Source organism: Stegodyphus dumicola, chromosome 9 (assembly GCF_044657685.1).
Source record: "Stegodyphus dumicola isolate Sdum_Otavi_A_Nest chromosome 9, ASM4465768v1".
Classification (NCBI taxonomy): domain Eukaryota; kingdom Metazoa; phylum Arthropoda; class Arachnida; order Araneae; family Eresidae; genus Stegodyphus; species Stegodyphus dumicola.
Window position 1 is genome coordinate 52,798,656 of NC_140776.1, and position 12,966 is coordinate 52,811,621.

At 32.9% G+C, this 12,966-nt stretch overlaps 1 protein-coding gene across 1 annotated transcript in view; it reads right to left on the reverse strand.

Annotated features, from left to right (window-relative positions):
* Window positions 1–9,216, reverse strand: part of pygo (pygopus family PHD finger) — a 35,314-nt gene extending 26,098 nt beyond the window's left edge. The window contains exons 1-2 of the mRNA XM_035355280.2: window positions 8,813–9,216; window positions 8,574–8,662 (exon numbers count right to left, since the gene is read on the reverse strand). Of these exons, the coding sequence (XP_035211171.1) occupies window positions 8,574–8,662; window positions 8,813–8,849 (126 nt within the window). The 5' untranslated portion in view covers window positions 8,850–9,216. The remainder of the gene's footprint in view (window positions 1–8,573; window positions 8,663–8,812) is intronic.
* Window positions 9,217–12,966: the final 3,750 nt, after the last annotated feature.

The following is a 12,966-nucleotide window of genomic DNA, read 5'->3' on the forward strand; positions in this document are numbered from 1 at the left end:
GAAGCACCTACCATACGTGCTCCAACAATTTGCCCACGTTCGAAGTCTGTTAACTCTGACAAAATGCAATGACAACCTCATATAACAGTATTTCGACAACAACTGAACTGTTTAGCACATTTACGAAGTTGTATAGGTAGGGTCAGTAGTCAAAAACGCCAGCGCCACATACATATTTCATTAAAATCAATCTTTCTTTTCAAACATGCATTTCACAAGGTGTTTCCATATTTTTGTCCATCCACTGTATGTCATTCATTATACCTTATTTATCTCATCATACACATGCTATTTTACTTTTCCTGCTTTTTGTAATGTCTAATTTATCAGAATCTCAAAGAAAATGCTCTTTTCAGAGCCATCTCCCTGCAATGAGTTGTGTACAACAAAAGAGAATGTCTTAACTGCGAAATGCAAGCTGGCAGTAACTTCATTTGCAGAAAGCACAAACAACTGTGAATCATGCAAGTTTGCTGTGAATGAGAAGATGATCAATCAATCAATGAAGATGACCCCTAAATCAAAAGAGGCTCTGCATTATGGATCGGCACGTTTCCTAAAATTGGAAAAAGTGTTAAGTAACTAGATTCTAGACAACAAATGGCAAGGTTATGTTGTAACCTAAACTGCAATACATTTGAGAGCCATAAAACTTGGGAAAAGTGATAAATTTGCACCTGTAAGTAACTTTTTTCATGCATTACAACACTGGTGCATGAGATTCATGAAATCTTTACGAACTATGTTTACGACATAGTACCAAAATTTCACAGAAATTGCCACATCACCTCAAACAGAAATTAATAAACTTCCAAAAGTAGGTGATTGAAAAAAGAAAAATAAAATGTTGCAAAATAACTATTTTTCCGAAAATTTTTCTCAAAGATCAATTTATATGCAAAGATATACGGTATTCTCAATTTAACCAGCACTAAATGCAATCTTTTGGCTTATGAGTATCATTTATCTTTTTTTCATATCATAAGAAATTTCTATTAAATTTCTCCTAGAAAAAACAATTAAAATGCTTTGCAGCACAATTACCTGAAGTCTGTAATGATTGTCAAGTGTAATGTCAACATAAAAGGTTACAATGTTCTTTGGTATTTGATTACTAATATTTCTTTAAAAATTGTTTAGGCAATGCTATATGAGTCATTTCTCAAGGAACTGTGTGCTGATAGTTATGTAGTGATGGAAACAAAGAAAAATAAATAATGATTTGATAGGCTGGGATCAGAGATATAAATTATTCAGTAGATATAAAAGCAATGATGTTTCTATATGTTTCGATTTGAGATGTATTTGGCATACATCTAATGGTTGTCAATTAGATGCATGCCAAATACATCTCAAATTGAAACACATCGACGTATTTGGCATACAACATCTTCAGCTAATTATGCTGAAAACAGGCAACTACAAAGCCAAATTATTATCATACAGATTTATGCTAATAAATAATTGTTTCTTCAATGTTTAGATACTTTATTTAGTGCCATACTGGAATTATGAATTGGGACTCTCTATGTTTTATTGTGAAAAAATATCAAATACGCATGGGTAAAGCATTTAAAAAAATAATAATAAATGTGGATGGTAGTTTCAAGAACATTCCAGATACTTAGATCTGGATCATAAATCATTCTAGATACTGAATGTCAGGATTTCAGACTTTAGCAGACGTAACTGTAGAAGATAAACTGTAGAATATTAGTAATTTATTATTCTTAATCAATTTGTACTTTGGAATTTAATGTATTGCTGCTTCATATGCACATTTTAGAGTTTGAATGTTCAAGTTATTGTCAAAATGTCACAGATGACAATTTGAATATTCGTTGCCTTGTGATTATCCATAATCTCAAAACCATGAAAAAATATTGATAAGGCCATGTTGCCAAAAAGAAGCTATGTGGCAACCCATGATGTCACCAAAAAGTATTTATGTGATAACCCAGGTATACCTATAGCATTTCCCGCAATAAACATTCCACTTCTCCAGACATTTTCAACAGTGATGACTGCAGATTATGATCCCTCCTGTGGATATTTCAGCACTATAACATGTTGATAGACTGTATATTGCAGTTTTCATAGTCTTCAGAGGAATCTTATAATCTGCATGCACAGAGCATCGCATGGTTTGCATAAAGGCATCATGCACCTATTTTTCCTTCTCAATTTAAGATTTTGACTTCAAATTTGTACAATTCTCCGATTTATTTATTTATTTCAGCGAAAATTTTTGCTGTGTATATGGGGAGAATTAATAGTGCATGTCTTGTTTGGAAAAAGAAGAATAAAAAAAAAAATAAGGTGCTATTGTATGCATCTTTGAAACAGACATAAAAGATACTCAAACAAATATTACTCTCTGGAAATGAATTCAACACTTTTTGGTCAGAGTGTGGATAATCACACGTACTGAATAAGTTGGATCAAATCAGAAAGTTATGGATGAGTGCAATCTGCTATATTAACTGAAATTCCTTGGAATCGGTAAAGTATAATTTTAGCCTAACTTAATGGCATCCGCTATACATTACTCGCTATGCATCATGAGATTGGCAGCAAAAGACAAATTGTTCTGCTAAATTTTGTCTCACTTCTATTGTGCACTGCAACAATTAAGCCTGAATTGTATTAGTTTAGTTATGTATTACACTTAAGTCTATTTCTTGCATATGTTTAAGGATTATCCGAGTCCTCAATAAATAAATTCCCACATATACTTAAGGCTAGATATCTTACCACTTGATGCAGTCTCTGCAGGTAATAAATTCTGCTACCAAGCGCCTCCTTAAGTTCTAAATTTTTGTTGCCCCTAAATTTTGGGTCCCAGTGCTTTTCCGAAATTCTAAAAAATTTGTCATTCCTTAATTTTGTTGCTTGGTGCTTGTCTAAAGTCCACCACCCAGCGCAGCCATACGAGCTCTGGCACCAGTTCTGAGTTTATGTGAATAAAAAAGCTGTTTTTCTTAATTCAAAAAGCAGAAAATGTAATCTTTTGGCCTATGAATATTATTAACAAAATCTATTTTTAGCATATAGCTGCCCAGATGGTATAGTGATTAGGGGAGCCTGATCGCGATAACAAATGGCCCAGCTTCAAATCCCGGAGAAGGCATGGATGTAAAATTGTCTGACCCTTCATAGGAGGTAACAATGTCGCCTATTAGGAGTCTCCGCAATAAAATGGCCACTACTTCTGGCCTTAGGAGTGGCCAATGCCGTTATAGCAGTGGCGTAGCTAGGATTCCAGCGCCTGGGAACAACTGAAGAATTTGCGCCCCTTTCTGTGTGCTAAGAATGGAAAACATTTATTTAAAAAAATTTCGTAGCATCAATTTGACGTCGCCTGGATGCTGCGCCCGGGGGACAGATGTCGCCCCTTGCCCCACCCTAGCTACACCACTGCGTTACAGCCAAGTGCCTGCCATTGGGGGGAAAAATTAGCATATGAAAAGAAATTTTTGTTAAATTTTTCCTCGTCAATATTTCTTAGCACATTTAACTTAAATCTGTAACCATCACCAAGCATAATGTCAATATAAAAGGTTACCATATTCTTTGTTATTCAATTTTTAATATTGAAAAAAAAATTTTAGGCAACACTGCACGAGTCATTACCCAAGTTGTCACGTGTTGATAAACATGCAATGATGAAAGCAAAATACAATAAATAATGATTCGCCAGGTTAGCGTCAGGGATAAAAAATATTAGTATGTGTAAAATCAACAATGTTTCTATGCAGAATGCCTCAGTTTGACATGTATGCCAAGCAGATACGCAGGCAAATTATTGATTACATAAATTTGTGCTAAAATGAATTTTTCTTCAATAACAAAGTATTTATTTAGTGCCAAACTGAAATTAAGAATCAGGACTCTACATGTTTTATTATTGGGAGGGGAGAGAAGAATCAAATACAGAAAACAAAATAAAAAAAGTTGTTGGCTTTGAGGTCCATATTTATTTTAGATCATTCCAGATATTAGACATCCAGATCTCAGACTTTGTACTGTATTATATTATAGGAAACACTACTGTTGGTTTTCACAAACACAGTGATCTGTTTTTACATTAAAAAAAAAAATGCAAATTCAATATTACACATAAATCACACCCTTCAATCAAAATGCAGATGCAATATGGAAGTCAAATATAGATTCTCTTTTCGCCATTTAACCCGCGAGCACACGTGGCGGGTATGTCATACCCATGTACATTTTTCTTTTTGTATATTTCTCGCCCGTTCTTTCATAAAAGGACGAAACTTAGTGTAGCTGAGTTCAAGGTCACATACTTAAATGGGGGAAATTCTTGAGGTGGCAAGTGGAACGGTTTTTTAGGAACAGCATTGTTCGGGCATGTCATACCCGTGCGTGTACTGGCGTTTCTCAGTGAGTCACTTCGCACTTCTCGTTTTCAAGCTTTTAGTATAAGTTTTCGCCGTATATTCCTTACGATGAAGAGATGAAAAGATTGAGAAATCTCCTTAAAACAGTTTCTTCTGATGAGGATTCATTTAGTGAAGAAGAGGAAGATGTTGATGACGAAGAATATAATTAGTAATCATGATCCATCCATATAGAGTAGTGATTCAGATACAGAAACAGAAAATGAAACTCTGGAATGTAGCAATGAGTTCTATGTTGGGAAAAAATGGAGTAAAATGGAACAAAAAAAAATTCCGGACTAATGTTAGAATTGGCGCCAAAATATTATAACTAAACTCTCTGGAAATACAAAGTATTCTAAAGACATCTCAACACCTTTAGAGTCCTTGTCATTGCTCATCGATGAAGATATGTTAAAACATGTAGTTGACAATATAAATATTTATATTTATTCAATACGAGAAAATTTCACACGTGAACGGGAAGAGTACTTTTCTCAAAGCCTTAGGGATGCAGCTAATAGAAAATGTTCGAAATGAACGACGACGAGCATCTGTGGTTCCTGATTCTGGACGAACACTGACCATTGATGAACATGTTAACAGTGTACCGCCCTCCAAACAACCTAAAATGATTTACAAGAGGTGTACAGAGTGCTCCAAGAAAAAAGATAGAAAGACTAGATTCATTTGTGAAAATTGTAGCAAAAGTATATGTATGGAACATATAACCTCATTTTGTAAACAATGTTCAAAAAATTTTAAGTAAATAATTTTTCCTCACCTTATTGTTTCCTATTTTGTCTAAAATGAAGTATTAACTTGGTTTCACATTTTAATTTCTTTTAAAAAACCGATTAATTTTTTTCGGCAAATTTTTATTTACAATTTTTTTATTCGGGTATGACATACCCGGCGCGTGTTCTCGTTTTCGTCGGATCGGTGCGTGTGCTCGCGGGTTAAAAATATGGAGTGTTGAAATTAACAAATAGCATTAATAAAAAAGGTACTTCCTTATTATAGTGGCACTCGAACTTGAATTGTTAAACAACTGAGACATCTTGCTAAGTGTTCTTATATTACATGCGACAAGGTTCTTATTTTACAGGTGTTACATTTTTGCTCTTGCCATGTGTTCTTATACAGTCAAAAGTCGTTAATCCGGACTCGTCGGGACTTCGGTGATTCCGGATTATAGATCATCAGTTTAAATCTGGTAAGATGGCATGCAGGAATTACAAAATTAAAAATATGAAACCATAATTTATGAAATAAACAACAATTATTATCTAAAGGGTATCAAAATTTACAAAAAGAAAAAGCTTAATATTTATTTGTTTACTTTATTAAACATTTCTTTCAATGTAAGTTGCTTCGTTTCATGTGATAATACTTTCTCTTTAATTCTATTAAACAGACATAATTTCTTGTTTAGTTACAAAGTTCCGCTGTTCAAGTCCTATAATTGCTGTGTTGAGAATACCGACTAATTTGTCAATCGAAATGTTTTCGTTTTCAATAACCTGTGGGTCACTTTCTTCACTATCAGAAGCGAATTATAATGATGACGAACATTTGATTTAAATCATATCAAAGACGGAGTACATCGAGATGAAATACTACACTTAGTAAGGAATTATAAGCCAAATGAAATAAAAACATCTGTCCTGAAGATAAGGATAGTGCTGACAGATCAACTTCCAATCCGCGGCGTGAAATTGATAAACAGATTTCGGATTTCAAAACATACTTTCGCTTTGTAGATACAAATTACATATTAGTAAATATATATCGGAAATTCTATTTGACATAATCGAAAGTTCAAGCTTACTTTTATGAAATTGCTCTAACAGTCCGCAAAAAATAATAAGCCGGATCTAATTCGAAGATTAAGGAACAACGCAATCTGCAACATTAACTGAATTAAATAATTTTTGCTTAGATTATACTGTCTGTTACACATTAAACGCGCATGCGCAAAAACATATTCGCAGCCTTAAAGGTCTTACGCGCACTCGTAAACGCCTGTGCGCAGAAAGTTTGTAGCTTTGAGGTCCGGATTATAGATCATTCTGGATTATGGGTGTCCGAATTAACGACTTTTGACTGTATTAGCTTTGAATTTAAAAGTTGTTTCCACAACTTATACAGCCGAGCACAGAAGTGTATTATGGCATATTTCGAAACATATTAAAAGGTTACGTTTTTCACATCATCTGTTCTGGTGTTATTAGAGCAGTCCTAGAAATTAATAGCCACACCTTGTATGTCAATAAAATAGAAAATAACTATTTATTAACGTATATGAAAATCATCAGAGAATTGCACAAACTTGGCATTGCGCACTCCCTTGACTTTGTTTATGTACACATCGATACATTTTTCACTTAAAAAGCTCAAATGAGCACCCAATTCTAGGTAAAAGTATATTTACAGAACATTCAGCTACTCAGGTTACCATTAACGAAACAACAACTTCACGATAATACAAAAGGGGTAGAGTAGACTTTAAGGTACCCCTTGTATTATGGCAAAGTTGTTGTTTGATTTATCGCCAAGTTGTTGTTTCATTTATGGTAGCCTGAGTAGTTTTATGTTATGGTAACCCTATTGTGACGTAATCGGGTGCATGATTCTGGGAAATTTTGAATCATGGAATGTTTTGTAAGCGTTTTTGTGGTGTGTGTTGGTTTGATTCTTTAGACTGTAGAATGGCAGAATGTAGTAAAATTAATTTAAAGTTTCTGTACGATTTGGAGCGAAAAGAGAAAAGAGCTTTAACTGACTGGTGTGTAAATGAAGGTTTACTTAGTAGCCATTATAAATGTCCTGTATGTAGGAAGGATATGCGTCTAGTCGAACGTAAAAACCATGTAGATGGATTTGAATGGGTTTGTAGGAAGAAAGGCTCAGATGGTCACTATGTGAAGCGTTCGATCAGAAAGAGTACCTGGTTTGAAAAAAGTCATTTGAGTATGAATGATATTTTGATTTTTACGTGGCTCTGGGTGTACGAAGCGAACTCGAAAATCATGGTAAGTGAATATTTGCTTTTGGTAGTGCTTAATTGTATAACATGTTTTTCCTTTTTTATGTTATTTTACTGTTTGGTTTAAAATGTATTTTATTGAGATTATGTATTTTTTGTTTGCCTATATTGTAGAATTTGGTGCTCCTTTGACTTTTTAAGTGAAAATATATCGATGTGTACATGGACAAAGTAAAGGAAGTGTGCAATGCAAGTTTGTGCAATTCTGGGATTTTTTTTTTAAAGTAAAAATAGGTCGACGTGTACATGAATAAAGTCAAAGGAGTGCACAATGCCATTTTTGTGCAATTCGGGGATTTTTTTTTAAAGTAAAAATAAGTCGATGTGTACATGGATACCAAGTTTGTGCAACTGTTTGTCTGGTTATTTTGGCTTTGTATAGAGGCGATTTTTGACGCAAAAATCGCCGCTTCGCAAGCCAAAATAACGAGTCAAAGAATTGCACAAAATCGCCAAGGGGTACCCTAAACTATACTTCTACCTACAAAAGGTACCTTTGGTCTACTCTAACCCTGATTACTTCTGAATGACATGTTCATATCCTCATCAGATAGTACTTATATCACATATACATAGGCTGGGTTATCAATTGTACCAAACAATTAGGTGCTGGATTATGGGACTTTTACAGTATAAACATATTTTCTTTCATCTTCAATATTTTCAATCTTTTGTAGAAAAACATAAGCCACACATTAAAATCCGTGAATTTCAACTTGCAGAAATTTATGCTGAACGCAGAAGCATATGATACTAAAAGCAAATAAAACAGATCTGAAATCAAATTGAAAGCAAGCTTTGTCAGAACTAATAATAAAGTTGTACAAAATATAAAAGATGTTGAATTATGTTTAACCTGAATCAGACTGTTTAATTCATTTTAGCATTCTAGTCACATTTACCATGCTTGAAAATGAATTATATTGCAGTCTCGAATTCGAGATAACTTTCACTAGTCTCTTGACGATTGCTAAATTGGGATTTTATAGTCGTACAGAAGTAGACACATCAACAGGGTGATAGAATTAATTACTTCTCACGTGAATAGTTTACTCCTTAAATCACAAAAAAAAAAAAAAAAAAAAAAAAATACAACAGTACAATTATTTAAAATTTAAAACCTGATTGGTAGTGCCAGTTCTTCTTTTTTTCGACGACGGACTCTCTGGTTGACCCGAATTTTTTAGATCTCCAGGTCCATCAGGGTCCCCTAAGTAACACATATTAATAGCTATACGTATATAATACACACATGAAGAACACAATGTCATAACATAAGAACATAGTCAAAATATAAAATACTGTGTTCAAAAACAGAATAAGCTGATGTGTTAACAGCAATTAAAAAAAGAAAATGTACCTTTGAATTTTGCAGCAGTTCTCCTCTCTCTTGGCATTTATTCTGGTAATAAGATATTTACAACTAAAGATGGAATAAATAAGAATGTTTTTAAATGAATTATGATCACGAATTTTAATTAATCAAGTAATCATTTTGAAACTCTGTCGATCTGACAGAGACCGTTCATCGCCGGTGGGCTAATGTCAACAAATGAGCGGAAAATATTTTCTAGGCTGCTATATGAGTCACCATCATAATTTTATACATTTCGATTCGAACACATTTGAAAATATAAACTTAAATAAAAATAAAATGATAATTTAAGAAAGATAGTTTTAAATTTAAATAATATTTTAATATTGAAGCCCTTGATTTTTATCGCAACGGTTATTTTATGACCGAAGAGGAGTAAACGAACTTCTCAACATCCATTAACACGGTAAATTTGGCGCGTGAGTGAAACTGCTAAAGCACCCACCAAGAATTCACGATTCACCAAGGCCAACTTCTATGCAAGGTTACGCAACTTAACTACTACTAGACTGAACAAAATGCCCGTTTTCAGCAAAAGCTGTACTATCTTGAAGCAGCTTTGGATTTTAGTGGGTTTCCTGAAATTCATCACTAGATGGCGCTCGCGACCTGCTACACCCTGGCTATACGTTCACTATTTGCAACGTGGCTCGTTAATAACAGAAAGTGTATTTTATTAAAAAGTATTGGTGTTCACTAATAATAATACAGGATGGTATATTGTTGCGTGCCCTACTGCCGTTCAGACCACAGGAAATCCAAAAATGTGTCTTTCCATGAATTTCCATGCGAGGAAACTGTGAAAGAAAGGTGGATCAAGAATATACGTCGAAAAGGTAAAGTTAATGCTATCAAGGGCCAACTATTCAGAAGTATAAGTTGGCCTTGCTGCTATTTAACACTTAGCAAATGAAACTAATCGAAAATTGAGTATTGCTCAAAATATGTTACATATATATATATATATATCTAAATTTTTTATAATTTCTTTTGTTAACAGAACCCACTGTGATTAGCTGAAAGTAATAAATTTGTTAGATTATTTCGCAAGGTTCTATCCACGCTCTGATAAATGTAGAAAGAAATAAAATTAAGAAAATGGCGTCCTTTTTCGAATGATAACTGCTACATACGTTAAAATTATCTGTAGTTAAAGATTTTATGTTTCCATCAATTAATTAATATCTTTCAGTGTTCTTATTTCCTTGTATCCTGCCCTTACATTATGACATATATTTAGAATTACTTAGCCTCAAAAGAATGATAATTGAAAGAAATTGGATAAAATTATCAATTAAAACTGATTTATCGGTATAGATATCTAACGATATGCATATAAATACATACCATTGTGTATATACCATACGGTATGTATGTATATATGTGTACCATTAAATCAGTTCAGAATATATATATTCTTTTTCTGAAATTTTATTGAAAGCATGGAATTAAGTAATAAAAAAATTTACATGTTTCATTTAGACATTATAAAATGGTGAGTGAAAATAAGTATTCTGAACATCAAAGATGAAATGCTATAACATAAAAAAATTTAAATAATTTGTGAGCTCGTACATTATCAAATTATGTTTCATATGTATGCACACAAACACATACTCGCAGCTCTTTACAACAAAGACATTTAGAAAAGTCTTTACTTATAAGCATTTTTGAATAATTTTTATTTCTCAGCCTTTATTTAAATTAGATGTACAAAATATATAATATGTTCTACCTGTGCTCTTCTAATTGACGTCTCAAATTTTGCATGTGTCGTCTGAAAGTCATTAAGAAATTATACATTGTTTAGTAAGTATATTTTGGAATTTTAGGTACGGAAGAACAGTCATTAAACTTAAATTATAAAACTGTAAGTTTTGCTGTTAAATGGTGTTTTGACTGAAATTTACCAGTAGCTAAAATGTTTTTCTTATTTCTCTTTCATGAAAAGCAGCATAAATTTCTTTCAACTGAAGTTACCACTGCTCTTAATGAAAACTGCCATCTAGAGAACCTTAGTGCATATGATAGTAATAGAACAAAATGATATGTAATATTTACCAATATAAAAATGTCAATTTACTGGTAAACATTTTTGGTTTTTTAAACTTTGCTGTTCTGTTTACATTTTTGATTAAAAAAGAAAAAAGTAGTTAGAAGTTGACCATAGTATTTAAACATATTTTATATGATCTTCTGTGACACATTTTTCATTCTGTATGTAATTTTTACATCTAGATTGAAGTATGAAATGCTTGTATGAAAACCAGGCTTGATGTTTATCTTAATTAAGGTGTGGGTAATATAAAAAACTGACCTGCAAATTATTAATAATAAATAGGATTTTGAATGAATTACTTGTTTTTGCAGTATACTATTTTATGTATTTAATAATGTTGTTACTGCACAATATTAACCATGTGTGCTGCAAAATTCTGCACAATATTAACCATGTGTGCTGCAAAATTAAAGATTTGAACCGGTTTGAAGAAGGGAACAAAAGCCTCTTTTATTCTCTTTATGAAACTGTTAAGAATGTCTGACTAATTAAAACTTAAAGGAAATGATTCCCTTTTCATCTTTGATAGTGTATATATGTTGCAATCCTACTACTGTCCCTCTTTCTGTGCCTGTGTTTGCTGGCTGAAGGACATCTCTTGCTTGGCTGCTTTTGTTTAAAATATAATGCTCCATCATCAAAATTGTGGGATGCAGATTGGCCCCCATTGTGAAGTGCAACAAGTAATAAAGATATATTTGGAGTATCAAGTGAATTTTGTGATTCTTCAAAAGTTCTCTTCATCTTCTGCTACATAACTGATATCTTCAGTAATCTTCTAATCGTCAATCCACTCGAGACTGCAAAATAATGTCTTCCCTAGTTAAACATTCATCTTTCATCAATTTACTGCATTTTACATACTAAATCTTATCATCACACATATATATCAATTTAAAAAGATACTAATAAAAATATAATTCTGTTCTTCAGTTATTGGTTGCCAATGAATGCTTTTATAGGGATTCTGTGGCTGCTTGCTCATGGCAGCTAAGGATTCGTACATTAACTTGTTGACAGTGCGTTTAAAGTTCCAACCTTCCACGATGCTCTCATAAAAGATGTGCCCTAAAGTGACCAAGAAAGCTTCATTGACGAGAGCATTTTTACAAGGAAACCGTGCCTTAAGGTGATGATTACACTTGTTTAGTAAAATAGCAATTTATCCATCATGCTAGCTTCTGTTGTCACTCTGTGTCAGCAAGCATTAAAAGTTTAAATGAAATTTATATTGCATGAAATCACAAATAATAGAAGAATTACTAATAATAAATCTATCTGGGCATATGCTAGTTATCTAAATAAAAATTTGGTACTATTCCGTATTGAGGACCGTAAAAATTGCAGCGAAAATGTATGCGCAAAAGTGCCCATTTTAAAAGCACATCAAATCTAGCATACGCGTTGATTTCAAATTGCGTAAGTTTAGATAGTTCTATATTTCTTAAGACGCCATTGAAATACTAGTTTAATTTTTAAATCCCTTTTTGATATCCTATGGATTTAACAATTTAGGAATAGCCCATGACGAAAAGTCTGCAAAGTGCAGAATCACCCACCACTTGGCGCGTTTTTAAGAATTGCGCATTGCACATACTCGGTATCCATGTACACATCGACCTATTTTCACTTTAAAAAAATCCCAGAATTGCACAGCTCACACCCTTGACTTTACCTATGTACACATTGACCTATTTTCACTTAAAAAGTAAAAGAAAATTGACAAAAATCCAATTGTTTTTACCCTTGTAAAAAGCTCCAAACAAATAAGTGGGCGATTCTGCACTTTACCGAGAATTTTTTCAAAGAAAAGGCATCATTCATTATAGAAAATTATGTTTGAACAACCAACGAAATGAAATTATGCTTTAGCGATAACTCGGTAGCGATGCAGGAATCCATTCTGTTATGTTTAGCTTTTTTTTTTATATAAATTACAATCAAAAGTCTTTAATCCGGACTCGTCAGGACTTCGGCAATTCCGGATTATCGATTTTTTCGGATTATAGATCATCAGTTTAAATCTGGTAAGATGGCATGCAGAAATTATAAAATTAAAAATATGAAACTGTAATTTATG